The sequence below is a fragment of the Rhopalosiphum maidis genome, chromosome 1, assembly GCF_003676215.2.
Source record: "Rhopalosiphum maidis isolate BTI-1 chromosome 1, ASM367621v3, whole genome shotgun sequence".
Lineage (NCBI taxonomy): Eukaryota > Metazoa > Arthropoda > Insecta > Hemiptera > Aphididae > Rhopalosiphum > Rhopalosiphum maidis.
Window position 1 is genome coordinate 36,200,593 of NC_040877.1, and position 18,416 is coordinate 36,219,008.

Consider the following 18,416-nt stretch of genomic DNA (forward strand, 5'->3'; position numbering starts at 1 on the left):
AAAAAATGTTCATAAACTCCAAAACAATAAAAAAGGTCATTTAATTTCAACTTTAGATTATAATTTTATGTTAATTTTAATAAACCTTTATTATAATCCCTCATTGTAATCTAATTATTATAAAAACGGAAAAGGTATTAAATATCATATTTTTCTGCTACTTCGATTGAAATGACTTACACCACTGATTATAAATTTGTGTTTGCTGTTAGTCGCACATGTCTAAAATTAAGTATATTAAGTAACCGAATTAAATTCATCTCTAAATTTGTTATTATATAGGTATTAAAAAGTTTTATCAGATAGTTTCGTCAAATAATTTCCATTAGTAATCAATATATATATATATATAGTTCCTTTGTAAATTTTAAGATGGATAAAAAAATATTTTAATTATCAAATAAAAAACACAGTATCAAAAAGGCAGAGCATTCTGTTATTAAAAAAAAAAATCAGCTTGGGATTGGAAATAGTATGTGAATTAATAGTACTAATTTTTATACATAAATGGAAGTAAATATTTTTAATATAAATTTAAATTTAAATAAACTTAAAAAAATATTTTCTGTGTATAATGTAGGAACATACCGTAAATTCACATCCATAAAATCCACAGTACAGTTTTCACTTTTCATCAAATAGTGTAATAACGACGCCGCGTCCAAACACTCCGAACGTTGCAGGAAAACCGTACCTTTAATTAAAGCATTAATAAATAAAAGATCTTTACTCTTTACAAAATATAGAAGAAGCATAAGATTAAATATATTTTATTCATTATAAATAAATTGACATCATTAAGTTTTTAGTTAAACCTTTATAACACTTTGTCTGAATTGATATTAACATTTTAAAAATGAATTATTTCGGTAACTGGTTGCATAAACAATAAAGAATAAACATTATAAAAAAAAAACAACTGTGTAAACGTTTTATATATTATAAATATAAATATATAATAATAATATAATATAATTTAAGAAAAACTATTTTTATATAATATCTACGTAGTAGATAAATAATAATAACAAAAAAAATTCTTTACAAATTAATAATTATCTAGTATATTGTTTGACAGCATTTCCATTGTCCTGAAAAATAGTTAATAAATAATGTTAAGTAATTTTTTTATTTAAAATGTTTACATATTTATGCTAAAATGTATTGTTAATATTATTGAATAGACTTTGTATAATATATTGAATATAATGCAAACAACAAATAGTTCAATTAAATTAGTAACTATATTGTTATATTAGTATAGGAACAATTGATTTTAGGTCAGGATATCATACACAATAATTTGTTTCTATATTTGTTAGTATAATACAGGTAAGTATTCTTTAGACTTATAGACGGGGATTGACATGAGCCTTACGAAGGCTTAACGCTATCAAAATAACATTAGGTAAATTTTTAGCAGAGTGGTATGATAGATTGATAGAATCATTTGTGTTTAAAAAAATAAAAATATTGTGTTAGTATTCTGACCTGTTACACTTTTTACAGTAGAAATATGCTCTTATAAAAAATAATCAGCATACAACTACGCTAATCATATAGAACAATGGTTATTAAACCATACCGTAGATTACTACGGAATTTTTAATACTTCTTTATTTTAATAACTAACTAAAAACATAAAAACAAAATATAAGTTATTAGGATTCTTATCGTATTAAATTTATAGGTACCTAGTTAACTTGATGATTTTATGAATTATTCAATAATCTAACTGTTTGAGGCGATAATGTGAATATTTGTTTATTTCTAACTTAAGGTTACTTTATAGGTATAATCTCACTTGTTTTAAAACCGACAATCCAAGTTTGGCTGAGTGATGAAAAGGTAAACTCACTGAAATATTAGATACTTTGAGTCTTGGAATATGACCTGTATAACCAGCTATAGGTGGTAATTCAGAAGATACTTTATGATCTAGTAAACACATTAAAAAAAAAATATTATTAATTTAATCTTATACAACATAAATTACGTCAAAGTAAATTAAAAAAAACAATTAATATTTCTAATAAAAGGGGAATATACATATATAATTTAAGTTGAATATTTAAATGATAAGTTATCAGATATATTATTTTTAATCAACTAAATATATGTGTACCTACGCATATTTTATTAATTATTTTGAATCTATATTTATATACCTATCATTTAAATATAATAGAACTAATTACTTGTAAATAGAATTCGAATATAAAACAACATAAACAATAAATAAAACACTTACATTTTGAAATAAAAGGCAATAAGAAACATTTCTTGACAAACAATGAACAAACAAAAAATATAGGTTACTTTAATATATCATTGTATATGAAAAACGATTTTGAGAGGAAACGGTCCGTCAGGCCAATATCACTAAGCATATTTCATGATATTATGTATTTTTGATAAAGGAAGTTAATAAAAATGATTTATTTTACTTTTAGTATTACACTATTACTGCTAGCATATAGGTTGAAGTATTTTTTTTTGGGGGGGGGTATTTAATTATTAGATTAAATTCTAATTTTTATAAATAGTTCAAAAAGAGTCAAAATATTTTTAAAATTTGATCACAAATATAAAATGATAATATAAACATTTGGTGAAGATTGCAAGTATTTACGATTACGAATATTCATTTTTGAATTATAAAGAACAAATATTATATTATTATTACAAATAATCAAAGTATTTTATCGACTATTTATTGTGTACACATGACAAAAAACACACACACATCGTTGTAAAATGAATACATTCATCATTCCGCTAAAAATCTAAAAATACAAAGATTATGTTTACTTATTACCTTAGAAATTAAATAAAGGACTTTTTATTATCAAAGAGTTTAAAAACAAAAAGGCATTTGCCTTTAAATAATTCGAACCGTACTTAAAAGTAAAAATTAGTGAATACAGTGAATACAGAATAATATGATAATTGTTACAAACATGTATAAAAAAAGAAAGTACTTTAACTTATTTATTATACGTAAATAAACATAAATATATTATATTTTTATTATTTGGTATAATTATGAAATAGTGTTTGTATATACATAAATAAATAATACTAAACCTATAAAAACTCATTATAATGTATGTTTATAGGTCACTATATAGGTACTTAATGAGTACTACTCATATTATAAGTTTTTCGATTTTTAATTCAGTTATATATTTTAAACGATTCAGATTTTTGATATTTTGGTACATATTATTATACATTTATTACATAATTTTTACCTTTAAAATCTTTGCTTCTTTTATATTTATTCAAAGTATGTTGTAGACGCATGTTGGCTTTATCTGGAACCATTTTTGGAGGCAAAAAACGAACAGGTCTATCAATAGCTTTTCGACTTTGTTCTGACGATAATTTGACAAGCATATTGTCTTCACATTCTTGAGCAAGTCTACAAAAAGTTTTGCCATACCGAAAATGCATCCCTGGTATATATCCTATAAATAACATACATAAGTAATAAATAATTATTTTGTGAAGTTTTACGTTTTACAGAGAATAAAAAGTTAACAAATTTACCGGTATAGCCTAAAATATATCTTTGATAATTATTGACCGTTTCTTGTTCTTTGTCAATATTCATTTTTAAATCGTTTATATTTGGTTTTGGAGGTAATTCATCTAATGGGCTATCTCTCAGATACATATTTTTTAAATCACATTGTTTTAACACTCCTTTCTCACGAAGTTCCTTAAATTTATAATATTAATTATAATTATGTATACTAATACGACAATACATTTTTAAAAACTATTATAATTTTATATTTTAATAATATAACATATGTATAAATACATCAATATATTCAAACCTGAATAATGTCTAAAGTATTAGCTCCATATCGTTTCCCAAAACGGAATTTCAATGTTGGACAATGACCAGTGTACCTAAAAAATACAAAATTAACTATGTTTTATTTAGTACTATGTTATATGAATTTTCTAATGATGTTATATTTATCTATATTGTTGTGGTAAAGTAAATATCATAATATATTTCATGCATATTTATAGTTTAAAATTATGTAAAACGTTATTTATATATATGAAATAGCCAGATAGGTAGGTAGTTCATTGAAAATAATAAAACTATGCTAAGCTTATCGATCCACTGTTGAGTTACCTACCTTTAATATGGAATAATTTAAATTTTACCTGCTGCATGGGCTATAATTATGTTAGAATGAATAAAAATGAAAACAATTCTTATTAATTCAGCATGAATAAAATATAGATTAAATGAGCATCTTTATTCGAATTTTTATATACTATAAGTAATAATATTATAATTAACAAACCACAACGTATTTGAATATATTTTATAACCAAAATATAATATATATATATATATTATGTAGAATTATATTATTTAATAAACTTATACATGTATAGGTAATATTATTTATTATATCTTTATTAAAGAAATTTAATTTGGACGATTTAATGTATAGATTTATAGTAATTAAATAATTATGAAATGCGTCAAGCTAATTATATATTTTTACAAGTACATATAATATGGCCTTAATTTATGAAGTTTAACCATTAAATTTGAAAAAATGTGGGTACCTATAATTAAAACATAATCGTTAATAATTCGGCATCGTCTTATTTTGAGAAATAAGAATTTGATATTTTACAGATACGTTATTATATTATTCTTATTTACAAATGATTAACAGATCCATAAATAATGAAGTAAAATATACTTTAAAAAACGTAATACAATAATTCTAAGTACCTATATTTAAAATAAGAAGAAGTTACCTTTATGTTAATATAATAAGCATCTAAAAGACAGGGAAATAGGAAACGTACACTTTTACATAAACTAGTATCTTTATAGGAATATAACGTATAATCGTATATGTATTTGATTTGTTATAATATAATGGTAGAATAAGTAAGAGTAGCTGGTAGTACCAGTACCAGGGCCAAACAACAATAACAAATTAACAAGCAGTTGACACGGAATGGTAGAAAGGCAGGTATACTTTTGACTGAGATTTCCACCAAGGCCAAATAGAATTGTCACATTTTTTATTAAATAATAATTCAGAATTCGTTTAACGAAGACATATAACTACCTATTTTATTATATTTATTAAATCCACATTTTATACATTTTATAGTACAAATTGAAATGTATAAATAAAAATAAGTAAGAACACTATTAAAATGTTTTTATAGAAATTTTCACATTGTTAAAATATAAATCAATAACACGCGTAACGAATATACGTATATAATTTGTGAGAAAATTCCTATGAACCATTACTAATTACATTCGCTATAGTTGCTGACATAATTAGGAAAGTGAGATTTAAGAAAATCGTTTGCTATAAAGTATGAAGAGAAAAATGTTCTTTTAATTTACTTGCAGTCTGCAGGTAATATTTTATTATATTCGTTAAATACTTAAATCTCATGCATAAAACATTAAAACAAGAAAATAAGTAATTAAAATAACCGGACTGTGTAATACTAAATATTTTAGTAACTACTTTATTGTTATATAATAAGATTAATTTTGATTATATGGCTGTAACTTCTATAGGTACCTACTTTATACTAAATGTTTTGTACTTTTTATTAATTGCTATTCATTTTAAAAGTCATTCATAATAATATACTAGCGTAAATAATCACAGGCGTGTCGCGTTTGTTTAAGTTCTTACAGAATTTTTGTAAAAAAATACAATAAAATTAATCTTACATTATCTATGTATTATATGTTAAAATAATACCTAAGTAAGTATTATAGTTTCAACCATATATAATAATTATAAATGTATTTATAAACATATATACACACACGTGATTATTCACTGAGTATACTCATTTCTCATCTCCTTTTTGTTCTTTAGTACCTAACACATTATTTATTTACATTTTGATTTTTGAAATTTTTAAATGTTGAAATAGTATTTCAAATTATTATTTTTACCCCTTTTTATTGTAAATTATTAAAGTTGAAGTTTTTGAAAATTTGACGTACCTTAATCAAAATTTGTACTTAGTAACTGTAGAGTTTCAATCGTTTCAGAGTAGTTAAACTTTAAGTACTTACTTATAAGAATAATGTCGATGATATGAGCCATTGACCATGTTAAAAACCAAAAGGTTTATCAGAAATATGGTATTTATGATAGTTTTAAAATTTAAATAATAATTATTAACTAATATAATTTTATAATTTGTAAAAAGTATGTAATGATATATACATTATTATATATCATTATTTAGATTTATAATAAAATATTTACACAGCTGCATAAACAATAATATATTTTTATTCATTAAAATAACTTAAGATTTAATAATAAAACTAACAAAATAATATATTATTACGAATTAAGTTAATTTTAAATTTAAAAAATAAATAGAATATTATTTGTATAGCTGTACAAACATTGGTCAACAAAAAATAGATTACAATTAAATAAGTTATTTAGTAAATAATATACCTATAACGACACGCAAATGAGCTACGTCACAATCTAAAAATTTAATTACAAAGGCGGCATATCAATATCTTTAAAAAGGCACACGACAATCAACATCACGCTCAGTCGCTCACCCAACATCAATTTAATAATTGTATGATTTTCTTACGTGTAAAAAAATTGATCAGTTTAAATATATCTACCCTATTATAATTATATCTATCAACTTGTTGAATATAATATCTTTTATATACCTCTTTCTATTCTGGTCACTCAACATCAAGTCATACGAAATACTGTTCTTCTACCGCAAGTTCTTCCGAAAGGTAAGTAAAAATGTACATGATAAATATTTTCCGCACATAAATTAATTTAGAAAAAAAACTCTCGTACCCATCCCCCGTGACATGTCTTGCAAAGTGATGAGTTAAAGATATTCAATAAGAATTAACAATATTTTAAATACAATTTTATACATTAATTCTTATATCTTATATTCTGTTTTTTTTTTTTTAACTCATTACAAGTATTTGAATATAGGTACTATACTTAAAATTGTGTGTATAATTATTATTGAACATTTTTATCTTCAGCCGTGGCATTTGTATTGCCACAGGATACTCCTTTATGATAACAAAATCTAAGTATTTGAAAATTTGACATTAAAGTATAATTTAAAATTTAAGAAATAAGAATTTAAGTAAATGCATTATTAAAGAGGCGAGTATGTTTCTCGAATCATTGTGTATGTTCGGATAAATATTATTAGAATCCGAGCGTAGCGATGCACCTTGGAGTAAATAACGACTTCGAATATGGAAGTTTTGAATATATAGTTAACTCCTAATACGAATAGAATATGGTATTATGATTGTCAAGGCCAGGGTCATATGATACACAGTTTTGTGTAATTAAAATGAACACATTTCAAAACTGTTCATTACATAAACTGTTGTATAGTGTATACAGAAATTAAATATACTTATAGAATGTAGGTATTAGTAAAAAGCTGCATTAAATTTAAGTTTGAGTACGATTTACTCGTATGTATTATTTTCTAATTGGTAAAACAAATTATTATACAATTATTTAATTAGTTATTACTTCATATTCTTAATTTATACGTTAAATAACGGTTTTAAATTTTTTTTTGAATATATTATAATTTAAAAGTAAATTACGAAAATCATAACATATTTACATACGCATATATCTATATGGTTATGTATTATATTATGTATACGTTAGTATATTTTAATAAATTAAAGTGTAAAAATATAATAACATATAGGATATAGAATAGGCAATATTCGTATCCTAGTACAATAAATTCCCGTTACAACGAATTCTAATAAAACGAAAAATTCCGTTATAATGAAAGTCATAGAAGTTCCCTGCCGAAAAACAGGGCTTATAAAAAGCTTATTCGAATTTTCGTTACAGCAAAATTTCTATTATAACAAACAAAAAATTCGGTCCCCTGGAGTTCGTTGTAACGGGATTTTACTGTATTATAATATATAAGCATTAAATGTTATAGACAATATAGAAATAAAACACAGATTCACAATATTAAATATATTTATAGAAATAAAGAAATATATTTATTTATTTTAAAAACTTTAAATTTAAAATTATAATTTTAAATTATTAGCCATAAATTAATCATTGTTTATTTTGTTATTGTATTTTACCTATATAAGATGTAGTAGTTTATATACTAAATATCACGAAATAAAAACAATTTGGTAGGTACCTATATAAAACATTCAACAAAGCAATTATTAATTACCTACAAAAAAAAAGTTTTAGTATACCTCTGCTATTTTAGAGTAGGTTATACCTATACCTACGTCATACACGCATACAAACCACATTAATGTACATAATCATTTTATAGATTTTTATGAGTTTTATTATTAACTATTAAGGTTTATATGTATAATGTATAGAAGTTTCAGAAGTATAACAATAAAGCAATTATTATTATATCAAAGTATTTTAATTTTTTAAAACCCCAATGTTATAATATAATTTAATTTTTATTACGCAACACGTAAAAGTATTGTGTGAAACTCGTGTTCAGCGGCAGCACTCACAAGGGTTGAAATCATTTTTTGTTGATTGTTATTGATTTAAATGCTAAGAATTGTCCTTTTTTTTATAAAATATAAAATTATAGAATAAATATTTCTATAGTTAAAAGAAAATTCTAGGACATGTGCTTAATTGAGATTTTGAGATATTTTTTTAAAATCATAGATCATTTTTAATTATTTTAAATAAACCATGTCATGACGGATAGATCACATAGTCACGAAGTAAATTCTTAAAAAAATAAGTTTTTTCCAATCACTTTCAATATTATGAAGTTACGATATTTTTACATTAAAGAATATTATTTATAAACATAATAGTATATATATATAAAATATAAACACGTTCCATAACAATTAACAATTTTTTACAAGCTATTAATGGGTTTTTATGATTTGAACTGTCTGAATAAAAGTATAACTATCATATTTCCTGTTACTGATCAATCAATAAATATATTTTTTGTTCACCTAGTGGCTTGTTGTAACATAGATTAACTAATTGAATATTTGATGACTAAAATACTACTGGTGTTAATAATTATTGGGCATAAAAAATGTTATGTTAAAAAATTCCATTTATAAACTTTTTATTTTAATAGACAATATTTTCCTCTTGTATAAGGTAAAATTTATGTTATTTGTATATTTTTTTATATAACACCCAATATAGTTGGTTCAAAGTAAGTCTATAATATATAATGCATATCATAAAAATATCGTAATTTACAGTTAATTATTTAAAACAATGAATTAATAAGTTTAGTAAATTTAAAAAAAGACAAAGAATCTAAATAATAATTTATTCAAAACACGCAATAGATTCTATTTAATTGTACAATATAACTATTCAAATAAATTCATAATAACATAATTTTAAAAAGACGTGCGTTATTATTATTTGAATAATTAATGGGTTTATTGGTTATAGCAGCAAAAAAAAAAAAAAAAAATAGCTACATAAAAATATAAATTGTTGTAATATTTTTAAATCGTTAATAAGGTAGTTTCAGCAAGAATAAATTGGCGTTAATAACTAATAAATGTCTTTTTAAATAATACATATTATATAAAAATGGGCACTATAAACTAATTAGGATGAAAAATAATTTCCTTTTAAAAATATTACTTTAGTTTTAAATTACAAAATTTCAATTTAACACATAAGTAAATAATAATTAGTGCCAGAAAAAGTTTCATGTATAACTAAGACTTACGCGGAACAGACATTTTTATTGATTTTTCACATCATAAATAAATATAAAATAGGCCTTTCTATATTATACAGCGTTAGGTACAACCACAAGTGTAGGTAACTAAAAACAACTTACCCCGGTAAAAGTGCACCATTGGACTGACTGAAAAGTTTTTCTCGTTCTTTTTTGTTACATTCTATTACCATTTCAAATTTGGTTTTAGCTAAAAAAATAACATAACATAGTACAGACATATTAAATAATAATTGTTTGTTTTTAAAAGATTACCAAAATTAAATTCTATATGATTTAGTGGAAAAGGAGTTTATTCTTAATTTTCAAATTTTTGATATATCTTTTATTGCTAATATCAGTGTTTAAAAACAAACTAGCTTCCTCTTTGACTTACTTCTGAGTTCTGAATACAGATTTTCGCCTTTCGGATATTTTCCACGGTTCTACACTTCCGTGAATGGATTCACGGGTCGAGTTTATGTATTCACTAGCAGAGCTATCTGTTAATTTAAAAATTGTATACGCAAATCAAAATATCAAATAACTATTTTATTCCTTGCGTGGTTATACTGTATTGACATGCAACAAGTGATATTATATTAATTCACGTGCGATTATTTGATAAGTATCATCACGTATATAATATTATGTGTGTTATACCTAGTACTCACTACTCACTAGTTAGTAGTCACTAGTCACTACTCACAATATGTGTTATTGATGTTATTAGTTCTAATCGATGTGTCACTAATAATATTGACAAATATTGAATTATGACAATTTATTGTAAGAATATGAAATTAAACAATATTTTACTGATTTATTTATATTGTATACGTTATATATTTATATGTTAACTTAATTATTCAAAACATTAATTTCTAGTTTATTCTGGTTCAATGAGTTGAATTCATATGATTTTCAACTATTGGAATGGGTTTTCCAAAGTTATTGTTGGTGTTTGTCATCTTTCCATATTTGTGCTGTGAAAGTCTGGATGAAGGTAAGTGTGTTAATTTTTGGTTCTTGTGCAGTAAGAACTAAAAATAAACAATTCATTCATTAGTGTAAATTTATCTTATTTTTTGTATCAATATCTGAAAATTAATTTCTACTGTATTTTTTTTAAAATCATAATTAATTTATTGACCAATAATTCCATTTTGTTTTTTTTAGATGAATTTAACAATGTTAATTCTAGTATACAGTTGATTTCAAGATTTTCTCAAAATTTAATTCATGGCTCAATATTGTTTTCCCAACATTCATTGATTGATGATATTATTCTAATTTCTGTTTCATTAAAAAATTTTGGCAACTCATTACAGTGGTCTTGGCAAATAAAAGAATTCCCCGTCGATTATACTAATTTAGTTGATCGATGTAGTGACAAAAATCTTGGAAATAGGTAATTTAAATAATTTCTTTTAATTATTAGTTGTTTTAATAGGTATCTTAAACAATAAATAATGTAAATTTATTTATAGATTATTAAGTTTTGATGATACATTTGGAGAATTAAAATTAGAAAATCATACAAAACTTCAGTTTTCGATTTCAAAATCTATTTTAGAATTAACTGGTCCTTTGGGAGTTTGGTATAGATCCTTGTTACTTAAAGATAATGCTGGGAATACTATTTGCTCAACAATCATGGTATGTATAATATTAGTTATTATTCAAATAGCAAGTATATATTATTGAATAAATTATTTTATTTTATGTATGATTTGTAGTAGGTACAATAATTTAAATGTTTAATATTATATTTATTTATATTTTGTTTCTGGTTTTTTAAATTTTTTTTATTATAATTTATAATGTAGAATCCTACTTTGCATAGATGTGAAAAATATATACAATGTATATTTATTATCAATTTTCTCTACGAGCTAACAGATATTTTTAGCTTCCAATGGTGTTTAAAATTAATTTTTTTTTGTGAAATTACAGTATTTATTTATTTATTTTTAAATAAATCTATTTATATTTCATACGTAATGTTTTTAACTAAAATAAATAATATTTTATAGGCAAAAGATGATTCAGAATTGCGAGTGGCTGAAGCTAAGTTTCAAACTCGATTTTTTGGCAATATTTATATAGTTTGGGTTGGTATATCAAGTAGCTTAATGGACGCAATTATATTTACTAATCTTGAAGACAGGAAAAGTTTAAAAACTGAACTCACTACCAATAATTGGAAAATATTTTCAACTGATGTTCTTGAATCAATTCTAGGTATGCTGGCATGTTCCTACTTATAACATATTTGTATTATATTCTATAATATACAAGATGATTCATTTATCAAACAACACTCATTATTTCAAAAAGTATTAATGTTTTTGAAAATATTTTTTCACATAGTTTCAAGTTGTTAAAAAACATTGTTTTTATTAAAAATTTATATTTTTAAATAGTTTTTATCCTTATAATTTTTTAAGTTTTTTTTACTTTTTTGAATGACAACATAGTTTTTTAATTTCATATTTCAAAGCAGAATATTTTTCTGAGTATTTTGATACATAAAAATTGAATTTAGGGCGAGTAGTTTATGAGTTATACTTATTTAAAGTTTAGTTGTGTGGGGTGGAGTGGTACATACCCCGCAAAATGTTTGTCCACTATTCCGCTTGTCTAAACTTTAAATAAGTATAACTCATAAACTACTCACCATAAATTTGAATTTTATGTATCAAAATACTCAGAAAATTATTCTGCTTTAGAATATGAAATTAAAAATCTATGTTGTCATTCAAAAAAGTAAAAAACTTAAAAAATTATAAGGATAAAAACTATTTAAAAATATAAATTTTTAATAAAAACAATGTTTTTTAACAACTTGAAACTATGTAAAAAAATATTTTCAAAAACATTAATACTTTTTGAAATAATGAGTGTTGTTTGATAAAAGAATCATCCTGTATAATTTTAACATCATGATGTTTCTTTTATTAAAATAATAATATATATTTTATTAATTTTTCAGATAAGTCAAAACTCAATTGTGATGCTCTTCAGATTTTATATGATCCTGAATCTAATGGATTAGGTGATTTAGGTGCTCGACTTGGGCCAGTTCAAATTGGGAAAAAATCATTAATACGAGATTCTAATCTTGCAACATTTGATATTGAATATGAGAGTAGAGCTTTATATATGGTTCTGTTTGATAGTGAACGTGCTGATAATATTTTAGATTGTGCACAAATCAATCTAAAAAAAAGCATTACACTTAAGTAGTTATTTTTATTTCAAATAGTTAAATTAATATATAATTCTTATTAATGTATAACTATATTTTTTATATAGGGGATTTGTTAATGAAACAAAAATAAAACTTGAGTTGAGATTATGGCAAAAGTCAAAATTTGAAATTACTAATGTGTATAGCAAAGCTGATTCAATTCAAAATGATATAACTTTAAGATTAAATGAAATGCCCTTTATTCCTAAGACTTATAAGACATCATTGAATATAAATAATAATTGTTTGGGTGTTGGTAAAATTTTTAATCCAACTGGTAAATTATTTCCTGCTGAAGTTGAAAGACAAACTCAAGATAAATATGCTATTGGTGACTTAAGTGGAAAATATAATTATGATAGTTCTAGTTGGGATGCATATTTACCTCTATTTGGAAGCAACAGTGTTATTCATCGATCATTAGTTTTATACATGTAAATAATAAAACAAATTTTATTTTAATATAGAAATTAATGTTACCTTTTTTATTTTAGAAATGGAGAAATATTGACTTGCACTACGTTGTTGCCATTTACTGGGCCAAATTCTCAAACTAAAGTAGCTTACTTAACATCAGAAGCTATTTTTCGTTATCCTCTAGTTGGCAGAATTGTATTTCGACAACCTATTGACATTGGAGCAACTGAAACTATAATAATAATTGAAAGTTTAGTTCATGCAGATGGTACTACACTTAAAGATTCAGATGAACATAGGTGGTCTATAAATGTACAACCTCCTGGAAAAGACTTTTATAATTGGATGGATCGGTGTAAAAGTGCAGGTCCTATATATGATCCTCACAAGGTATTATTAGTTTATATGTTTATAAAAAGCTAATATTGTGTTGTCTGTATAATTATTAATTATCTTCAAAAATAGGTTGTGAAAAATAATATGACATCTTTATGCAGTAAGTCCCTTAAATACTGCAGTGTAGGTGATTTATCTTCTCGTTTGAATAGTTTGTCGATAGCCGGTAATAAATTAAACGCAATAGGTGTGAGTAGACATATGTTTGTGGATGAATATATGTCATTGTTTGGAGTTAATTCAATTATTGGTAAATCATTGGTGATTTATGGTGACCATGGTCCACAAGCTCGTGGAGATCGTTTAGCTTGTTCAAAGTAATTTAACAATAATTGAAGATAATGTGGTGGATGTATTTAATAATTAACAAATCTTGCACGATATTTTATTCACTTAAAAGTTGAAACCATAATTTATTATTAGTTAGGCAAATGGTACTCAATATTAATTGAGTAGACAATTTTTACAATTTGCATGTTAGTATGTAATGTATATATATTATAAAATATGAACATATTGCAAATAATTTAGCTTAAAAAATATATTTTTAGTACAGTTCTACAGTTATAATGTTACATAAAGATAATTCTAAAATTTATTGAAATGAAAATATTGTAATAAAAAATAATGTTTTTATTATTATTTAAAATGAATTTATATTTCTCAATGGACATAGGTACATTAACAAATGGTTTTGATTACATTATATGTGATTTATTCTTATTTAATACTTTATATAAATTGTATTATCATTAATTATAATCCAAAACAACATTTATTTTCATTTTGTTTTGTTAACTAATTTATAAATATATTTTTTTTATGCTTCATTGTGTTTACACACGATGTTCAACTTGTGTGATTGGATATAACTAAATATTTGATATAACTGATGTGGTTAGGTCTCGTTGTTAACAACTTTGACTACATTAATGTTATTTTTTAAGTATGGTTGATTGTCAGAACTATGTATCAATATTAAATAATAAAACATTTAAGATATTGATTGAAATGCACTATAAGCTTAATTAAAATTGTTAAATATTAATTTTAGAATAGAAAAGGTATGGCATCGAAAAGCTGTAGTAAAGGACTGGTACAGCGATACTGACATAAATTCTATTTCTGGTAAAATTGAATTATTCCAACTTTCTGAGTATGATCCAGTTGATTTTGAGATCAACCTCCAAGGTATACAAGGGGGATATGATTATTATGTTTATTCAGTAAGTTTGTGATAAATTAGTTTTTAGAGTATTACGTTTCTAATTTGTTATTTAATATTTATGCTATAATAGAATCCAGTTGACGGTGGTTTAGACTTACCATGTGAGAGTTCAAATTTATATGAAATTTGGGATCCATGGAATAATAAAGAGACTGGAGGTTTACGATATGGTGATTGGAGTTTGAAATTTGGCTCAATAAATGGTGCTAGAACCGTGTCTACTGTTGGAAATGACACCCATGCTCAATTATTTGGTCAATTAGTATTTTTAGGTCGATCAGTAATGATACATGGTATGCCTTCTAAAAAAAGGTGGATAAATATCATAGTTAAATACATTTATATTTAATAATACCATTGTTTATGTATTAATTGCATATCTTATATGTATGGTGTTAATAGATTAGTGTGTTCTACAATAGAAAGAGGATATGCACCTTCAGAAGCTCGAGAAATCAGAGCAATGGCTTCATTTCATAACCCTAATGGTTTTCTTTATGGTTATATAAGAATGGTTTGTATTTAATTGATAATATTTCATTATGCAGTTGTAAACATTTTTTTTAAATAAACATTTTAGACTCAACTAGTTTATAATGACGGAAGTAAAAGTGATACCGTAATTGAAGTTAATTTACATTATCCAGGTTTATATAATAAAAATATGGTATGTTTTAAGATGCATAGTGCATACATATACATTTTCACATTTGATTAATTAATACGATTTAACTGTAGACTAAAAATCACAAATGGGCAATTTATGTTAATCCAGTGGGTATTGACGCTACTGTTAAAGATCACGGGACACGGTGTACTGCAGCTGGGTATATTTGGAATCCATACTACACACAACTTGCTGATCCCTTGAATGTAAAGTTTATATAGTTTATTTAAAAACTGTTTTGAATGTAATATGTTTCATTTTTATTCTATAATTTAAACTTATTGTGTTATTAAAGTATAAATAAATAGAAAATTGCATTCATATGTAATAGGTTAAACTGTATGAAGATGAATGTGGGCCTGATCAACCTTTACGATGTTATGTTGGAGATATATCTGGTCGTTTGGGTAATATTGACATTGGTTCACATTCAATGGTATTTTCTGATCCAAATTTACCTTTAGGTAATTTCATGATAAAATAGATCTATTTTGTCATGGTCAATTGTATTTATATTATTTAATATTTTTGTTGCGTACTCAATTAATATGTTTTTTAAATGAATATATAATTTTAGAAGGAGACATTTCTGCAATCGGTAGATCAATTATTGTATTTTCAAAAAATGGCTATGAAAAATTAGGTTGTGCTAATATTGAGTATGATAAAGATATCATAAAATATGTGAATGTAAGAAAAACTACAAAGTATGAAACAACACATTTTTTTGAAGCTGTGAGAAATGCAATGGGGGTTCCTGATTGGATGATAACTGTAGACAGTAGAAAAACAAAAATATTACATAATGGAGCTTGTATTCAATATTTGGTCCATTTTAAAGGTATAGTTAAAAAGTAGTATAAGATTATTCTTATTAATTAGTTTAATTCTACATATAACAAGATTCCCAACAACTTGTGTAATCTACAGTTTTTCTTAATATCATTAATAATTTTTGAAAATATCTATTTGAACAAGGTTATTAATTTGTTTAAATTAGGTGCCCTTGCTAATGAATTGGAATCTGATTTTAGTAAATTATTAGCAATTGGTCAATTACCTGCTCAAACACTAAAAATAAGTGGTTACTATCCTACTAATGTTAAATTAAAAATTCCATATCAAGGATGTCCTGTATATAACAAAAAATTAGCTTCAAGTAAATATGATAATGTTCAATAATTTAATTTTGGTTTATGTTGAATAATTAATTATTTATTTTAGATATATCATCTGCAGGAAAGTGGATCACAAACAATTTTTTACTAATAACTGTATTAATTACATTTAACATCTTGTTATAGAGTTGATTCCTAAACTCAAGTTAACTATTTTTTACAATTATGTTTTTATTTATCATTTTTGATTATTATTTATGTATAATTTATTTATATAATAGTATATAATATATTAGGATACATTTTTTTTATACTTATTACTTATTAATTATAGCATGTACATTATTATATATTTTATTTTAAGCTTTGACTTGAATTAATTTTATCATGCATAGTATATCACATAATCAGTAGGTATTTAATGTAAATTTGTTATTAAAAATATGAACTTTTAATATCTAAAAAAAATAATTCATATTAATATATATTATAAAGATTTTTTAGCTTTTTTCAAAAGCTAATTACGAGGAACCTTGTATTAAATTGGGATATTTTTATATATTATTAACTACAATATAATTTGCAAAACACGTTTAATTATTATATCTATTATCTATCTATAGAGAATGATTTAATTATTTTTGTAATGGTAATAGTAAAAATAATGTTTTAATAGTTTTTGTGATTACTATTTTTTTGATTGCTATAAAATAGTACAAATTAATTGAGGAAAAATTATGTTACATGTGAAAATATAAAATCAAAATTTGATCACCAATCACTTTAAAAAATGTCTTTTACAATGAACTTAAATCATTCCAATAAAAAAAACTTAGAGGAATCTTGTATTATATTCATAAGCCTTATATTAACATTAAAAATAGAACAAATTTAAACTACAAAAAAATTTATAAACTCCTAATTTTGATAAATTTTATAAAATATATTTATAAAGCTAAAATATTATGACCATGATTTCTTGATATTTTTTAATTGGATTATGAACAATTTATAAAGGCCCTTGTGTTAAAGCTTTTTAAATCAAAAACATATTATATTTTATAGTACATAATTTAAAAAAAATAAAAAGTAGAACATTTCTAATGACTATTTAAATGGTAAAAAAAGCCAACATATTTTGAAAATTTGTATTAAGTTAAGCAATTGCTAATTTGAATATTTGATAAAAATTCTCTACTGTCATTTAATTTTGAATTACAACAAAAAACTAATCAAGCTAAAAACAGGTTTAGTATGAAAATTGTCATTCAAATTTTGTTTTTCCTGATTATTTAGAATAGTAATAAACAATAACATTTTAATGTTGACAAATTAACCAAAATATTAAAGTACTGTCATAAAAATGATAGCAGATAAAAAAAAAAAATTACAATGACTTGTAATATAATGTATACTAATAGATAGGGCCGAATTTAACAGAGGGTTTGAAGGGCACTTGCCCCGGACAGCAGATGTTTGTGGGCATCCTGATGTTAGAATACCTTAAAACATATTGACCTTCACTTTAGGAAATATATTTAAAAATATATCACT

At 23.5% G+C, this 18,416-nt stretch overlaps 2 protein-coding genes across 3 annotated transcripts; one reads left to right on the top strand and one right to left on the bottom strand.

The window, feature by feature from the left end:
- Nucleotides 1-850: 850 nt before the first annotated feature.
- LOC113547861 (protein FAM166B-like) lies at nucleotides 851-10,251 on the bottom strand. Of its 2 annotated transcripts, none has more exons than XM_026948406.1 (7): nucleotides 10,181-10,251; nucleotides 9,907-9,994; nucleotides 3,846-3,921; nucleotides 3,553-3,724; nucleotides 3,255-3,470; nucleotides 1,805-1,938; nucleotides 851-1,091 (listed from the first exon to the last, which is right to left on the bottom strand). In XM_026948406.1, the coding sequence occupies exons 2-7, from the start codon at nucleotides 9,975-9,977 to the stop codon at nucleotides 1,056-1,058; spliced, it is 705 nt and encodes a 234-aa protein (XP_026804207.1). In that variant the 5' UTR covers nucleotides 9,978-9,994; nucleotides 10,181-10,251; the 3' UTR covers nucleotides 851-1,055. The 2 variants fall into 2 exon arrangements, with proteins under 2 accessions (XP_026804207.1, XP_026804206.1); XM_026948405.1 differs by having other exon boundaries at nucleotides 10,060-10,199.
- Nucleotides 10,252-10,417: 166 nt separating this feature from the next.
- LOC113547860 lies at nucleotides 10,418-17,162 on the top strand. The gene is made up of 18 exons (XM_026948404.1): nucleotides 10,418-10,572; nucleotides 10,672-10,789; nucleotides 10,963-11,194; nucleotides 11,274-11,442; nucleotides 11,820-12,027; nucleotides 12,779-13,028; nucleotides 13,102-13,470; nucleotides 13,531-13,843; nucleotides 13,919-14,166; nucleotides 14,904-15,075; nucleotides 15,148-15,389; nucleotides 15,480-15,591; nucleotides 15,658-15,744; nucleotides 15,816-15,950; nucleotides 16,076-16,208; nucleotides 16,322-16,585; nucleotides 16,745-16,903; nucleotides 16,969-17,162. The coding sequence occupies exons 2-18, from the start codon at nucleotides 10,720-10,722 to the stop codon at nucleotides 17,046-17,048; spliced, it is 3,243 nt and encodes a 1,080-aa protein (XP_026804205.1). The 5' UTR covers nucleotides 10,418-10,572; nucleotides 10,672-10,719; the 3' UTR covers nucleotides 17,049-17,162.
- Nucleotides 17,163-18,416: the final 1,254 nt, after the last annotated feature.